This window comes from Equus quagga, chromosome 12 (assembly GCF_021613505.1).
Source record: "Equus quagga isolate Etosha38 chromosome 12, UCLA_HA_Equagga_1.0, whole genome shotgun sequence".
Classification (NCBI taxonomy): Eukaryota; Metazoa; Chordata; class Mammalia; order Perissodactyla; family Equidae; genus Equus; species Equus quagga.
Window position 1 is genome coordinate 63,554,850 of NC_060278.1, and position 17,358 is coordinate 63,572,207.

The 17,358-nt window shown below is 47.0% G+C and overlaps 1 protein-coding gene across 7 annotated transcripts in view; it reads right to left on the reverse strand.

The window, feature by feature from the left end:
• Positions 1 to 17,358, reverse strand: part of SYNDIG1 (synapse differentiation inducing 1) — a 186,651-nt gene that overhangs the window by 49,459 nt on the left and 119,834 nt on the right. For 3 of the 7 annotated variants that reach the window (XM_046679675.1, XM_046679674.1, XM_046679676.1), the window contains exon 4: positions 4,466 to 4,576. The exons of 2 other annotated variants lie outside the window; for them this stretch is intronic. In XM_046679675.1, the coding sequence (XP_046535631.1) occupies positions 4,466 to 4,576 (111 nt within the window). Of the gene's footprint in view, positions 1 to 2,838; positions 4,577 to 15,650; positions 16,182 to 17,358 lie in introns of those variants that run through there. 2 more of the 7 variants (XM_046679679.1, XM_046679678.1) reach the window with 2 other exon arrangements.

A 17,358-nucleotide genomic window follows, 5' to 3' on the forward strand; every position in this document is an offset into this window, starting at 1 on the left:
AACTATATTACCACTTGTATCACTTTATTAAGGCACTAGATAATAACTAGTATGGGTAGACCTCAGAGATATTGTGGGTTCACTTCCAGACCACCGCAATAAAATGAACACCGCAATAAAGCACATCACAAGAATTTTTTGGTTTCCCAGTGCATATAAAACTTGTTTACCCTATACTGTAGTCTATTAAGCGTGCAATAGCATTATGTCTAAAAACCCAGCATTAACACATCTTAATTAAAAAATACTTCATTGCTAAATAAAGCTAACCATCACGTGAGCCTTCAGCGAGTCGTAATCTGGCGGAGGGTCTCGCCTCAATGTTGATGGCTGCTGACTGATCAGAGTGGCGGAGGCTGAAGTTAGAGTGACTGTGGTAATTTCTTAAAATAAGACGACAATGAAGTTTGCCACATGGATTGACTCTTCCTTTCATGAATGATTTCTCTGTAGCATGTGATGCTGTTTGGTAGCATTTCACCCCCAGAAGAACTTCTTCAAAATTGCAGTCAATATTCTTAAACTCTGCTGCTGCTTTATCAACTGTTTATGTGGTATTCTAAATCCTTTGTTGTCATTTCAACAATCTTCACAGCGTTTCCGCCAGGAGTAGACTCCATCTCAACAAACCACTTTCTTTGCTCATCCATAAGTAGCAGCTCCCCATCTGTTCAAGTTTGATCATGAGGTCGCCGCAACTCAGTGACATCTTCAGGCTCCACTTCCAATTCTGGTTCTCTTGCTGTTTCCACCACATCTGCAGTTACTTCCCCTACTAATGTCTTCAGTCCCTCAAAGTCTTCCATGAGGGTCGGAATCAACTTCTCCCAAACTCCTGTTAATGCTAATATTTTGACCTCTTCCCATGAATCACAAATGTTCTTAATGGTGAATCCTTTCCAGAAGGCTTTCAATTTACTTTAACCAGATCCATCAGAGGCATCATTATCTATGGCAGCAATAGCCTTACAAAATGTATTTTTTAAATAACACAGCTTGAAAGTCAAAATTACTGCTTGATCCTTGGGCTGCAGAATGGATGTTGTGTTAGCAGGCATGAAAACAACATTAATCTCATTGCGCATCTCCATCAGAACTCTTGGGGGACCAGGTGCATTGTCAATGAGCAGTAATATTTGGAAAGAAATATTTTTTTCTGAGTAGTAGGTCTCAACAGTGGGCTTAAAATACTCAGGAAGGGGCTGGCCCAGTGGTGCAACGGTTAAGTGCACACGTTCTGCTTCAGTGGCCTGGCGTTCGCTGGTTCAGATCCCGGGTGTGGACACGGCACCGCTTGACAAGCCATGCTGTGGTAGGTGTCCCACATATAAAGTAGAGGAAGATGGGCACGAATGTTAGCTCAGGGCCAGCCTTCCTCAGCAAAAAAAAAAGAGAAGGATTGGCGGCAGTTAGCTGAGGGCTAATCTTCCTCAAAAAAAACCCCAAAACCCTCAGGAAACCATGTTGTTAACAGATGTGGTCTCATCTAGGCTTTGTTGTTCCATTTACAGAGCATAGGAACAGTATATTTCACATAATTCTTAAGGGCTCTAGGATTTCCAGAATGGTAAGTGAGCACTGGCTTCAACAGAAAGTCACCAGCTGCATTAGCCCCTAACAAGTCTGTTTGTCCTTTGAAGCCAGGCACTGACTTCTCCTCTCTAGCTATGAAAGTCCTAGATGGCCTCTCTTCCAATATAAGGCTGTCTCCTCTGCACGGAGAACCTGTTGTTGAGGGCGGCCCCTGCATTAATGATCTTAGCCGGATCTTCTGGAGAACTTGCCGCAGCTTCTACATCAGCACTTGCTGCCTCACCTACACTTTTGTTATGGAGACGGCTCCTTTCCTCAAACCTCATGAACCAACCTCTGTTGGCTTCAGACTTTTCTTCTGCAGCTGCCTCACCCCTCTCAGCCTTCACAGAATTGAAGAGAGTCAGGGCCTGGCTCTGGATCGGGCTTTGGCTTAAGGGCATGTTGTGGCTGGTTTGATCTCCTCTCCAGACCACTGAAACTTCCTCCATATCAGCAATAGGGCTGTTTCACTTTCTTATCATTCGTGTGTTCCCTGGAGTAGCACTTTTAATTTCCTTCAAGAACTTCTGCTTTGCATTTACAACTTGACTGTTTGGTGCAAGAGGCCTAGCTTTTGGCCTGTCTCAGCTTTCGACACGCCTTCCTCACTCAGCTTAACCATTTCTAGCTTTGGATTTAAAATGAGAGATGTGCAACTCTTCTTTTCACTTCAAGACTTAGAGGTCATCGTAGGTTATTAATTGGCCTAATTTCGATATTGTTGTATCTCAGGGAACAGGGAGACCCAAGGAGAAGGAGAGAGATGGGGAACGGCTAGTCGGTGGAGCAGTTGGAACACACAACCGCATTTGTCGATTGAGTTTGCTGTTTTATGTGGGCGTGGTTTGTGGCATCCCACAACAATGACAAGAATAACATCAAAGATACTGATCACAGATCACCATAACAAATATAATAATAATGAAAAAGTTTGAGCTATTGTGAGAATTACCAAAATGTGACACAGAGACACAAAGTGAGCAAACGCTGTTGGAAAAATGGCTCAATGCAGGATTGCCACAAACCTTTAATTCATAAAAAACAAAATATCTGGGAGCCAGTCCTGATGGCCTAGTGGTTAAAGTTCAGCACTTTCACCACTTTGGCAGCCTGGGTTCACTTCCCAGTGGAGGAACCACACCACCCATCTGTCAGGTGCCATGTTGTGGCGGCAGCTCACATAGAAGAACTTACAACTAGGATATGCAACCATGCACTGGGGTTTTGGGGAGAAAAAACAAAGAAGATTGGCAACAGATGTTAGCTCAGGGTGAATCTTTCCCTGCAAAAGAACAAACAAACAAACAAAACACAAAATATCTGCAAAGAGCAGTAAGGCGAAGCGCAACGAAATGAGGTATGTCTGCACTTGGGTTTGTGTTTTCAAAGTAGTGATGAACATAAGCAATATTCTGAGATATCTTCAACAACTGTCACCTGCAGTGAAGACAGCTGTGGTTTCTGCTGGTGATGAAGTCACAACAATGTGGTTTGTTGCCTACCTTCATAACTGGAGGAAATGCCAAATTTTGGTTAGAGGTTGGTGAAAATCATGATGCAACTCATTTCCCATCCTAGTTCATGGATGTTCCAAATGACCTCCCTCGACCTCTTAGGGCTCCAGGGAAGAGAGAGGAAGCGAAGAGAAGAGCCGGAGGGAAGAGACAATCCCATGTGCTCTGAGCTGAAAGAAGGACCTTGGGGTCTCTGGGGAGCAGCATGTTGAGTGGAAGAGGTGAAAGACGAAAGGCCCCACTGACCTTTTGTTGGGTGCCTATTTCAAGGACAGCAGTGTGGGAGCAAACTGAGGACCTGTGTCCTCTCTGCAAAGGTGCCTGTGAGGAGACGCTGCCTGGAGAGGAAGTGGGGGGGGGGTGGTTCTGGACAGGTGAAGCCTGCTTAGCCCCCAGTCCATGAGGAGGATGGAGCCGGCACAGCAGGGGCTCCTGGTGCTCCCAGACCCCCCACAAGCACCACTGTCTCCACAGAGATGTCAAATAATTCAGGGTAGGAACCTGATTTGGGAAGGAAAATATTGGCTGCAGAGAGGAACCTAGAGAAGGCGGAACCTGGGTTCAGAAAACCTGGGGTGATCGCCAACTAGGAATTTCAGGTGTTGTGTGTTGCCTTTGGCTCTCAGAACCCAAATCCTGCCACCTGGGAGTAACGCCCCCTCAGGCTTATTTCAGATGGGTTTTAGGGTATCAGGAGCTTTAAAGGACCATCACACAGGAGGAGCGGGCTATTAGGATGGACAGAAAGCTGTGTGGACCAATTAAATGGATGTTAAAATACTAGCAAGGAAGCTGCCTTATCTACTTAAGATACTGATGTCTTTAAGAATTTGATAAACATCTACAAATTGTTAATTTTGACTATTAGCTTTCATTTATTAAAGTAGGCCACTGAAAGAACTCCTTTGAAATATAAACTAGTTAACTACTAGGTCACAGAAGTCCTTGAATGCAATAACATTGTATTAAAAATACTTGACCATTCATATTTTTCAAGACTTTTCCCCACACACGGTCCAAACTCTAAGGTATTGTTATGTTTTGTTCATTTCTTTCTCCAACATGCCTGTGTTGAAAGGGAGGGCTCAGGCCTTTGGGTTATATTAGTTTATGCATAATAAGCATTCTAAATATATTCTGAGCATTTAAATAGGTGAAGCAGGACTTCTCCTTGACAACAATTTGTCAATTAGTACTTTAATCCTATTTATGTCTTATTTATACCCTGACAACCTCCAAGAAGGCTCTGAGCAGAGGGCTAGCTTCTTTCCCACATAGAAGTGGCTCTTTCTCATCGCATTTTCCTTGACCTAATCTCTAAGGTCTAATTGCATATATTTCCCTGATCACTGCAGAATCTTAAATTAGGGATTTACCTTCATTCCCCTCAGGTTGTCTTTTTCCACCAGTGAGAGCAGGAGGTTTTGGGAGAAGTGCTCTTGTACACCAGGCTCCTTTCCTCTTGGATGTTGCCCTCCTGTGTTAATCTTTTCACCAACCAACCAATCAAACAAACAAGGGTGAATTTATTACACTCCTTTCCCAGGCCACAGATTCACGCGAATACTACACGCTCGCACAATGCGTGCTAAGGTTGTAAGTGATGCACAATCCCCTGGATCACCAGTGCCTTCTTTATGAACTTTCACCAGCACCCAGCAACCCTCGCCCCACCCAGGAGGCAGCATGCCCTCGCCATCCAAGCCCATTCTCTCCTGTCTTCAGATGCTAAGAATTCAGACTCCAAATCTTATTTACATTCTGGTCATTGGGGGAGGTCATGATTCAGACTGGAAACATCACCTGAAGTCCCTTCATTGTAACTGGAGAAGAGCTGACTATCCAGGGCTTACAGGGGCATGACAGGCAGTGGGACTCAGCCGTCCAGAGGGGCTTTGGAAAGCTGTTACCAAGACTGTGTGGTAACAGGAGGGTGGGTGTGAAGGGAGAGCCACTGGGCAGAGGCTCTGAGGTGAGGTGGGGGTGGGGCAGGGAGTTTGGGAGCTGCAACCGGTGGACGCACAAGGTGCAGGTGTGGCAAGACACCATGGGAGGCTGCAGGCAGGTCTTCGCCTTGGCAGGTTAAAGCATTTATGGGCTATCCTGGTGGCCCTGGTATCCCTGTGGGCAGGTCTGTGTCACAGGAAACCAACCATGGGCCAGCAAGAAGATAGCACTGGGCGTGGGGGATGCAACTCTGTTCAAGGAGGCAGATGAGGACGAGGACAGGCAGTCCAGGTCAGGATGGTGCCATTCCTCTGACTTTGCAGAGTGTGTCCACCTGTGCTCATACAGGGTACACAGCAGCTCTGTGGTGCCAGATGCCATCATTAGCCTTACCTCATCTTGTCTTATCTTGGAGGATCAGGAAGGGTAACTTGCTCAGAGTCACACATCTGGGAGTGAATGTCACCAAGATAGTCTCCAAAATCCCACCCCCAACACTCAGACCCCTTATCTGAATGACATGGAGATACGGGACGTTCTGGTTTGTTTTGGAGAGAGGCAGTTTAGCCAAGTGTTAAAGTGTCTGCTCTGAGGCAGATCTCCAGCCCGGGTCTGCGTCCTGCACTCTTGCCCTAGGGCTGGGGCCTTGGACTAGTTACCTGATCTCTCTGAGATGCAGTTTCCTTATTTCATCTTAGAACTGTCGAGGGACATGTACGAGAAAGCTCACAAAATGTCCTGCATGGGTCCTGGCACATGTAAGTGCTCAGGTGATGATGGCCACCATCACTGCCACTGTCAATAGGGTGGACTGGGGGAGGTATCCTGTCCCTAGGGTCGATTGGGGGAGGTGACCTGTCCCCAGGGTGGACTGGAGGAGGTGTCCTGTCCCTAGGGTCGATTGGAGGAGGTGACCCGTCCCCAGGGTGGACTGGGGGAGGTGTCCCATCCCCAGGCTGGACTGGGAGAGGTGACCCATCCCCAGGCTGGACTGGGAGAGGTGACCCATCCCTAGGATGGACTGGGGGAGGCGTCCTGTCCCTAGGGTAGACAGCAGGTGACACGTCCTGTCCCTGAGTGGCTGACAGTGATGTGCCTAGATCAGGGACTCCCTGCAACCCTGAGTTCTTGACTCTTATACCCATCTGTTCATAGACCACCACGAACTGAAACCCTTAATTCATTCTTTTTGATGGTGGCAAACTATTATTATAATTCTACGCTGGGAGGTGAGGGGAAATAATTCTGAGTTTAGATATATAGAAACATCTAAGATTGATTCTGCTTGAAGCCTTTTCCCCTAGCTTTTGAATTCTGTAAGTTACTGGCAAATAAAAGTCACCATTTTGCAGGTTAATGAAAGGTTGTGTCAAGATCACTTTTAAGTCTGCTGCCAAAGCCATTCTTTAGTTTTATGGCTCATGACGTTCCACGCCATGCATGATGCACACACACTTCTTTCCTCTCCGGCATTAAGACAAGGACATTGGAGGTTTACATCAGAGGGCCAGTCACAATATTCCTAATCAGACGGGGCTGGGGACAGTGTTTGGGGCATGCCTGATTTCTGTCCTGGCACCAAAGGGTTAAGCCCTCTGTCCTAAATCAAAGACACCACCTCCCCAAACCCTTCAAGCAGAGTCAGACTGTTCCTATCTAATGAAAAAGCAGAACCACTGGGGAAGAGATCACTCTGGTGAAATACGTCAAGTCACTTTGAGGCCTGCCTGCTCCTGAAGTGGTGACGAGTAAGAGAGAATTTCAGAAAGAACTGGCCTTCCTCATGAAAGGCTCTTATGACAAGAATGGAGGCAGGCATAATTTGTCTGCATTTAACCAATCATACGCTTACAGAATTTGATAGATAAATTAATGCAATATTCCACGGGGTGATATTTTCTTGCTATTGCCTTTAAGTGGTCATGTACCTGTCAGCACAGTTATGCAATGGACTCGGATAAAGCAAGAGCGCCTTCACGAAGATGTGCCATTACAGGACAGCAGTGGGGCCTCATGGGCCCCTGTATTTTGTTTTAGAACTCCTGAATCACAGGTTCACCCCCTCCTGGGGATCACGTCTGACACTGACAGGAAGATGAGGCTGGCCCGATTCCCTGTGAGTCTTGAGCCAAGAGATAGTTCCCACCCGTGTCTCAGATGGGTGCCACGGAACATAAAGAGAACCAGAAAGGACCAGAGCATCTCCTTTGAGCAGCTGCACTGCGTGAGCATCTGGGTCACAGAGGAAGGGCATGGATTTCTGTGGACCACGTGGAAGCCTGCAGGGTGGGAGGGCCAAGAAAGGATTCCTGGGGAGGCGGCATGGGGGCCAGGGCAGTGGGTGTGGGAGTGTGGGCCATGTCCTGGCCCCAGCGAACAGGTTGTAGGGCTGTGGGAAGGTGGGCTGTTGGAAGCAGAGACCTGAACCCAGTCGTGAGGGCCCTGGGCCTCCAGGAAGAGGGGCTCTTGTCTCTTCTGCAGAGCAGTGGGAGCTACTGAGGCCTGCATGCTGGAGCCCAGCATGGCCTATCTGCCTCAGGAATATTAACTGGGAGAACAAGGAGAAGCTGGAAACAGGGTCATGAGCTGGAACATGTTCAATGGCTCAGAAAGGAGGTCATGAGGACCTAGGGCAGGGCAGAGGGACTGAGAGAGGAACAACGATGACAAGAGCTTTGTAGAGAGAGGACCTGAGGACTCACAGCCCAGAGAATGTGGTGGGCAGAGGGCAGGGAGGCCCGGGCATCTGCACAGCGGTTTGGAGGCTTGGATGTGGACAAATTCTGGTTCCGTTAACAGAAAGAAAGAAAACCCTCTTAGGCAGCACGCAGGATCTCCTGAGCATCTCCAGGTTCATGCGTGGGAGAGATTCCAGACAATCCTCCAGGAACTGTGCCTGAGAGAGCCCACCTAGGACAGGAAACGTCCCTCTGACTAGAGAGCTGAGATGCCAGCTCTTCCCACTTGCTGTAATTGCAGCAAGGCAGCAGGGCCCGCAGGCAAGAGACAAGCCTTTCCTAGAAGGAAAAGCTGCCCAGAGCGGCTCCCCTTTATCCCTGCGCACATCGCCTCCTCCCTGGGAAGCCACAAGCACAACTTTGGCAAAGAACACCCACGTGCACCTGAGCAGACACATGGTGCCCAGCTGCAGGGGGCCGCCAGGCGGCTGCACTGGGGCTCCAGCTTCCTTCAGGCTCGAGCAAGGCAGCTGAACTTTGGGCAACTCCCTTTCTCATGATTCAACATTCACGCATAATAAATCGGGCCACGCTGTGAGTGTGCCTTGCTGGATACCTTGCCAATTACCTGAAAACCAGCTTCAGGGTCAGAGCAATCAGGTGCTGCACAAACCTGAGCTTCTTTTGTGGGCGGCGTGCGCGACTCAGCCACCCTGCTACGGAATCAGAGATGCGGCTGTGACCTGAGATCTGGCTTATTGGCACAGGGCTCCCTTGTGTGCAATGCTAGATACATACACGTGCTCCCAAGTGTCCTTGACAGGTGATCCTCAACCATTTCATGGACACAGATAACTCTGGAAGGAAGATGTGTCACTTACAAAATCTGTTTTGGTTTTCAAACTCTGCATGTCATTTCCAAAGTAACACAAGGTACTTTATACGCCTATTAGGACCAGGCAAAATTATTCAACATCATCTCAGGAATGCAGAAAATAATTTTGAAACTGAGTTCTGGGGATAGGGTCTCAAGATGCCCTCTCTCTCCACCTACTTAGCACGTCTCCACTGTGTTTATAAGAATTCCTGGGGTGATTCGAACGTACTGCCAGTCTGTTCTCGGTGCTTTCTGTGCCTGTAAACTGTATCAGGACAGCCCGGAGGCTCCTGTGGCTCTCTGGGTGCCCAAGAAGAGTCTACCAGAGACTCCATCTGGTGATGGTGGGCAGTGTGGGCCTGGGATGAAGACAGGTGGCCTTGGAGGGTAGCAATGTAGCAAGAGGCTGAGGGTGCTGGGAGAATGGGGATAGTGGGGAAGCCTTGGGGTTCAGGCTTGCTTTGAAAATCCCCAGTCAGTTTGGATGGAGTGGGCAGTGCCAGGGGGCTCCTGAGGGGTGATACTGTCCACGTGGAGGTTGTGCCTTGCAGGGGAGGCTGATATGAATGCTAAGTGGTCCCAAACCATGGAGCTTTCTGGAGAACAACAGCTGTGCCTTGATGGGAGAAGAGAAGGGTCCAGGCCATGGCCAAAAGAGGGGATTGGCCCCGGGAGCAGCTGACTCATCCTCATAAATTCACCACTTGCATTTTACTATACCCCAGTGCAGGGCCAGTTCCATAAAACCCCTCTCTCTGCCTACAGATCTTGCTGTTTCCAATTCCTCTAAGCAATCTGCAGTCACGTTCACTCAAGAACTCGTTGCTTCATCATTTATCTTTGAATTATTTTTGAGGCAACCAGCCCCACAGCTCTCACCTACACACTCAGAAGCTGAGTATGTGGGCTCACCAGGCCCCTTGTCCTTGAGTGTGCTTGCACACTGCTGCAGCGTAAAGCTCAGGTGGACGCAGAAGCAGACCAACGTAAACACACGCTGTGGTGTGCTTCAAAGATTCCTCACTATTTTACACATAATCCAGACAGTTTAAGAACAGAGTGCCCTATCCAAAAGGAGAGAAGAAAAATTAAAGTGAGGAATACCCCACATCTGCCCTGGCGGTCACAGTAGACACACTGTGCTCAGGGTAACTTTTTCAGCTCTAAATTTGGCATCCGCTAAGCTCTATGCCTAGGATTCATAGAACTCTTGAAGTGCCAGAAAATGCTAATGCTCATCAAGGAAGCAAGAAAAGAGGGGCACGGCCAAGAGAAGCTACTTCCAGGGTCATAAGCCAAGGCTCCTGTCCTCTTGATGGGTCATTTTTATGGTGGATGTGCAGATGGTAATTTTATAAGCACCTTTAAGAAGCCCACGTGCAGCTGGCCTGATGGGCGAGGTAGCTCAGTGAGGGGGTCTCTGTTAGCGACAGAGACTGAATTCCATCAACGTCAAAATCAAAATGTCAGAGATGTATCAAAAATGACTCTACATTTCCACGAAAATCTGTCACGTGCTCATCACTCAATGACTCATTATGACCCTTCTTTTTCTTTTAAGGAGTTCAAAAGAACAATTTATTTTGGTAAAGGACCTTAGCATTTATAGACATTTTAACATTTATCCTATCTTTTGGCCTGCTCAATGGGTCATTGAGATTTGTGGAGTAGTCTTTTATTTTTTTTATTGTGGTCATAATAGCTTATAATGTAGTGAAATTTCAGCTGTACATTATTATTTGTCATATACCATATAATTGCAACCCTTCCCCCTGTGCCCACCCCGACCCCTGCCACTGGTGACCACTATCCTGTTCTTTTTGTCCGTAAATCACAACTTTTCTTGAACTTGACTGTTCCGCTTGCACAAATATACATGCGAGTTGAAGCACATGAAATTGCTGTCCTCCATGCAAGGTGGTACTTCATGTGATGATGGGTGAGATGAACCAGGAGCCCTGCCTGTCCCCGGTTCAGGAAGCAGGGGTGTCCCACTGGCGACAATATCACAGTCATATCCCTGACACACATGGAGCCCTGAGACTATACTCAAGGCCATCTGAGGCCGGTAGGGACTGTTTATTGGCTGCGGCCAGAGACACTTGTAGTGACCCTTTGGTGGCTCTGTCATCAATCAGGGCATGCCTGGCTGAGTGTGTGTCCCAGGATCTGGCCAGGCTGGACTCAGCATTCATAGGCATGGCTACTGCACAAAAGCAAAAGCTCCTGGCACTGCACCTTCTGTTTTGTTCTCAGGATGTCAGAGGACCCATGCAGAGGGCCAGACTCTTAAAAGAGTTGGAAAAGAAACGTGAGCAATTCTGCTTTTAGAGGCATATTGTATCCTCAAAGCTTCAGATACATCGTCTAAAAACAAAAAGATCATACATTTGGAAGTGGAATTTGAGGTGAGCCATAAGGCAGATGGAGGAATGTACAATTTAATACATTGCACTTTTAACCTTAGATTCTGAACGTGCAGGCATTGCATGAGCTCTGCCCTTGGACAGTCAGCATGAGGGTTTCTCTGCTACAGACAGTCACAAAATCAAGATGCTAATTTCTGAGACAATGCATCACCTATAACAGAAAAAAGTCCATCCAACATGCCCCAGGGAGCAAAACAGACACGATGTACCCACTCATCTACACACCAGAAAAAGTTAGAAATCAGCAACGAACTCCAGCACAGATTCCAGGGGAAAAATAGATCAGAAATCTGATTTGTCTTGGCTGTACCAGATCATTAATATTTATATGGAAGTGTTTAAACCCAGAAGTTGAAAAACAGCTCTCAGAAGCTACAATCAGCATATTAGACATACATATGGAGACAGAGACAGCAGAGGGGCAGGAGAGAGAGAGGAAGGGATTAGGCAGAGAGAGAGAGAAGGAGATAACTTGCTGGTCATTGAGCTGCCATTGCACATTTTCTCAATGCAAGTTAATATATATCCATCTGATATATCAGGCCCATCCCTCTAGCAATGTTTTTTAATCTATTTGTCTGCAAATCCAACACTATTCCTGTGGCTGGCTGGGCTCTTGCAGCCCCACCACTTCCCTCACCATAATTCACATATCAGTCACCTTGGGAGGCTGACGTGGGCCTGTCCCTGGTCCTTCCCAGCCATTCTGTCCCTTGGTAGCATTTTCCTTCCCATGTGGTCCCATACTCCTGCTTCTTCACACCTCCTAGGGGTGGGCCATGCTTTGCCATGTCTTTCTCCCCGACTCCAGCACAGACTGTATGGCGTTAGTAGTTACCCTGCTTAACCAGCTAACCCCTATCTGCCTATTACCTTGGATGATCTGTGACTCTCAAGGAAAAAGCTGGATCTTGTGCTAATTCTGAATCTGTTAGTGCCTACAGATGCATTCAGTGGGTGGAACTCAATTTACTATAAATTAGGGGACATATGAGAATAACGAACTTGAGGACAAAAGAGGGACATGGGGAAGTACATAAAACATCAACTCCAAGACTTGGTGATGATCACGAACAAGACCATTCAGTGAGTGGAATACGCAGGGTCCAGTTGCATGTAATGCACCTGTTCTGAGCACACAACTTCGAAAAAAAAGAATAGTGAACATTTCCAAATTCTATTTTTGTGACAAGCTTTAGATATGAGAACAAGAAAATGCTGGATTGTTTCCATGAGATAGACTGTTAGAAAGATGGACAAGTGACAGCTTCTGAAAACATCTAAAGCATTTTGCTTCAAGTGTTTGAAAAAGTCCCCGTTCAATTATCATGCCAGTCAAAGGTTTGCTGTGACTATGCTTCTGGCTGTTGGGAGGCTGGAGGGACACGAATTGTCCCGTGTCTTCCTCCATCTATCTCTGGTGACCCCAAGGGTGTACAGCAGATATCCACAGAGACCCCATGGTGCCTGACAAATGTCTCTGTTCATTTCCTTGTGAAAAGATTTTCCGGTCTAAGGACGAGTCTATTTTAGAACATATTGTTTCCATCCTCTGCTTTCTGACTGTTCTTTATGGTGGTCTACTTCCAACCTATACTCTCGGACTTACAATGCTCTGTTAACAGACAGACTCTAGTTTGCACTCAAGGCTCTCTGGCCCCACCCTGCCTTCCCAGTCCTACATTAACCTACTTCCTTCTGCAGCATCCAGTTTATGTCAGCGTGATTAACTCCGTCTCTGAGGCAATGCCCCACTCAGGTCACCTCTGTGTGTTTCCTCTGTTGTTTCCACTTAGGATGCAGGAACAATCCAGAAGGGCCAGAGAATTAACACTCCTTTGGAGAAGCCCTCAACCTGTGACTGACAGCACCCTCTCCTTGGGGGAGCAGCTTGGAAGAGTGAGATGGGCACTGTCTGCCAGAGGTCCCAGTGGGGTTAGTGCCAGTTGCCCACAGCCCTGAATAGGGCCCGTGCCCAGACTATTTGGCAGCTTGATTGGATCTCAGTCATGGCCAACTCCTCCCAACTCTGTCTGGACACCCATTGATAAGCACATGGTTCATCTGTACGAAATGGCCAAACAGAAAATGGGTGTGCAGACACATGCACGAGACACAAATACCCCCAGGACTTCGTGAGCACCTACAAAGTGCCAGACCCCGTGTTTTCTCATTTACATGGGGGTGAGTTTCAGTGACAGGCTTTGTCCCATTTTCTCACATGGCTTATCAACCTCAGTGGCACTGCATAGTCACACACACAGAGCAAAGAGCCACTTCAAGTTTTTGTCAGCACCAGAAAGAATGGGAATTCAAGCAACAGATAATCTAAGTTCCTCAACTAAGCCTCCAATTTTCTAATGAAAGAAATATTCCTGTTGTGAGAGGAATGCATTCTCTGTATAAACAATTAAGGAAAGAGAGAAATGCAGAGTTCTGCTTCTGATAATGTCACTAGTAACCGTTCTGCAGAAAACAGCTAAAAATCCTTGAGGAAATGTTCAAAAATACTTTAAAAAGCATGAAAGAAATAAGTGCATGAGGAATTACTAGGCTGAGACCAGGAAGAGGACAAGAATCTGCAGGGAGACAGGAACATGGCAACCCCTGTGCCTGGTGAGACCTGCTGACCCATAAGAGGTGCCTGAAGGGCGAGTTTCCGTTTCCTTTGGGGGTTCAGAGGGCAATCTTGGCACACTGGCCCCTGCCAGAGGATGGAGCACCAAAGAGTTAAAGCATAGGAGAAAGAGTGAAGCAGAAATAGACCTGCATTCTCATGAATTACAGCCTTGCTTTGCATCAACTCAAAGCACGAGCTTGCACTGAGGAGACGCTGAGTTCTTTGTGCCCATGTCCTTGCAAAAGCAAAGAAATAGTCTGTCTGAAGGAAGGCGGCGTCACCCTAATCCTCAAAATATTTCTGTGAATACTTTTTTCAAAAACAATGACCAACATGCATCAAAAATATCTAAGAAAATAGACCATGAGTGAGAACAAGGAGAAAAAAACCCACAGCCTCACAGGGGCCCCAGATGTTGTAATCATCAGGCATATAAACAACCACCAAGTACCTCTGCTTACTATTCAAGGAAACCAAAGTTTGAAAATCTTGGTAGGTAATTGGAAACTAGAAAAACAGTTCTAGCAATTTGGAGAAAGAAGAAACACAGAAATTCTAGAATTGATAAAAAGAAAAAATATTATAACTCAGTGAATGGGTTTATCAGAAGTTTCAACACACTGAAGAGGAAACTGTCAATTAGAATTCCATACTTAGTAAAAACATCAGCAAGGAGAAGGCAATAAAAAGACATTTCCAATGATACAAAACAGAGAGAACGTACCACCAGCAAATCCACACCACAGGAAAATCTGAAGGATGTTCTTTAGACAAAAGGGAAATTATTCAAGCTGGAATGTCAAAGATTCAGGGAGAAATAAGGAACAAAGTAAGTAGAATATGTGGGTATATGTAAATAAATACTCACAAGATCAAACAATAACAACATTGTCTTTTGGGAGCTATGTCTGTCTGTCTGTCTATCTATCCATCCTTCTATTTATATCCAAAAAAGGAAACAGGGAAGGTCCAAATTCATACTTTGAAAAGATTAATAAAATTGATAATGTAGATGAAATTGACAAAATTCTAGAAAAATACAACTTGCCAAAATGCAACCTCATTAGACATTAATATTAAATAAATGAAATCAGTAATTAAAAACCTTCCTACTAAGAAAGATTCAGGCCAAAATAGCTCTAACAGTGAGTGCTACCAAAGATTCAACAAATGAATAATTTTAGTTTTATAAAAACTTTCAGAGAACACTAAAAAGGGCAAAATTTCACAACTAGCATAATATTGCTACCAAAATTTAATGAAGAAATTACCAGAAAGGACAATATAGACCAATCTCTCTCATGAACACAGATGCAAAAATCCAAGCAAAACAGAAGCACACAACTTCAACAACATATAAAAATTTGACCAATTAAGGTTTACTTTATGAACGTGAGGTTGGTTTAACATTTTCAAATCAGTCAGTGCAATTTACCAGATTGTAGATTGTATGAGTGAAAACACTCATAATTTTTTCAGTTATATAAAAAGCTTTCAATAAATTCAACATCTGTTCATGACTAAAAAACAAGATATCTGAAAAGTCTTACTTAACAGTGAAAGTGGGAAATTTTCCCTTAGGGATCCGAGACAAGATAAGGATGTCACTGATATTCACACTGCTTTCCAAAGCGTGGTCAGGAAAGATAAAGAAATGCAGGCTCAGAGACGCAACCTTAGGGGGTAAGTTTGCACTTATACTGCCTCCTCTGCCCCAGGCCTCAGCTCCGCCACCATTCCAGGCAGGCCTGTCACTCCACCTGTGGGGTGGTGGCAGCTGGACAAACACTGCCCCTACAGCTCCCCCTCTGCCATTTTGGTCAAGCCTGTCCACTGTGGTGAGCAGCCAGCTGGCCCCGCGGAAGTAGTGGCCCGCGTGGTGAGGCACCACCTGTGTGCCTTTCCCTCCCTCCATGCCCCATCTCCACTTTCCCTTGCTTTCACTGGCTGGGATTGTACCTCCAAATAAAGCATTAGTGCCCCACCTCGCTGCAGGTTCCGTGTCCCAGGGAGCCGGGGCGAGTCCAGAGGCTGGCAGGCCTTTCTGCTCCATGCTCGCCAGCTGTGGCGCTGTGGTGTGAAGAATCTCTCAGGGCCCCACAGGAGAAGCAGTGGCCTGCGATCCAGCTCACTCCAGCTCTCACGGGCCAAGGGCTCCCTCAGTCACTTGCAGGAACCGCACCCCTGCCCCAGCCTCCGCACCTCCCGGAGAGCAATGCCCTAGTCGGCCTCCAGAAGGGACTCTGCACTCTGTAACAACTGGAGCTCTCTGAGACGCAGACAGAGATGGGATGAGGCAGTCCCTGGGGAGGCAAACTCTGGCCCAAAATACTAGAACAGGAACAAGGAGAAGCACACACAGCTCTTCCTGTAACACAAAGCCAGGGGATCTTCTGCACACACCTGCTTCCCTCCCTAGCTGCTCTTTTGCTTGCAGACACGGCACAGTGGACTCCCATCGTCTGTTGCCTGGGGAGTGCTGCCGGCTGGCCCCTCCAATGCATTCTGGGAGAAGACTGTGAGAAGGCCTTGGGTGATGGGCTGGGGGAAGGAAGGAAGGAGAAGGAAATTCAGGGGCACCTCTTCCCTGACCCCCACGGAGGGACGATCCCATGGCCGTCAGCACACCCCAGATGCTGCATGGCTCCCTCTGCGGCGCCCTAAAGCTCGCTGCACCCCGGTAACAAGGGCTGGTGTTCCTTTGCCTCCTGCACAGGCCACAACACTTGTGGGCAGTGAGTGACACCCCGTGGTCGGCACAGAGACTAACCATGTAAACAGGAAGATGGCCACTGAATCCATCTGGAGGGGCTGGCGGGTAGGGCGAGGACTCAGCAGTCACATGTCCAGGCCATGGCTGCTGAAGCAGTCTGAAGGAAGGGGTGCGGGGGCGCATAGAGCGAAGGCCCAGAAGCCACAGGCAGGTAAGACACATGCGTGGGGAGTGGCGAGAAGCAGAGGCCATGAAGATTGGGATTGGGAGGCTCCATGCTCAACCGCCTCTCAAGGAAGCTCTTGGTAAAATAAATACACCGACAAACAAACATAAAACGTCAAGTTATTCCAGCTGCAGGAAGTCATTAGTCTAGGCAACCAGCAGAAGTCCCCAACAGTCTCCTGCTCCCTATTTTCAAATCATCTTCCAACCTCACATTTTTCCAAGGGCAAATCAGCTTGTTCTTTTGATATTACGCAATTGGAAGATGGGGCAAGTCATCAAGTCCCGCTGGCCCTCCTGGTTCGTTCTTTTATAACACCAAGAACATGGCGGCTCAAGAACACCACTACGAAAACGAAACCCAGCTGGTAGTCTGTGGGGGAACCACGCCCTCGCTCTCTTGGAGAGGCCCCAGATCTGGACAGTGTTTATAGAAAAGTTTGGGTTTGTTCTGGGAAATTGGCTGAAATCACTGACAAGAATCCAACCAACAGGCCATAAGCAATTAGCATTAACATCCAGGGTAAAGATTCAGGAGGGAAAGACTAAATTTCCTTTGGAACAGCAATGCTTCTCCCAGGGCTTATCTGAGTGACAGGTTTTCACAGGCCAAATCCCATAATCATTTCCTTTCACCTTCGCAGAATCTGCACTTATTTAGAGGGGAGGAGGGACAGCCTGCAATGTACTTGACATATTTCTACTCTGCTGGAGAAAGTCAAATTCAGGAGAAATAAGAAACACCTTTAGTATACATCTTACTCAGGATGGCCTAGTTCT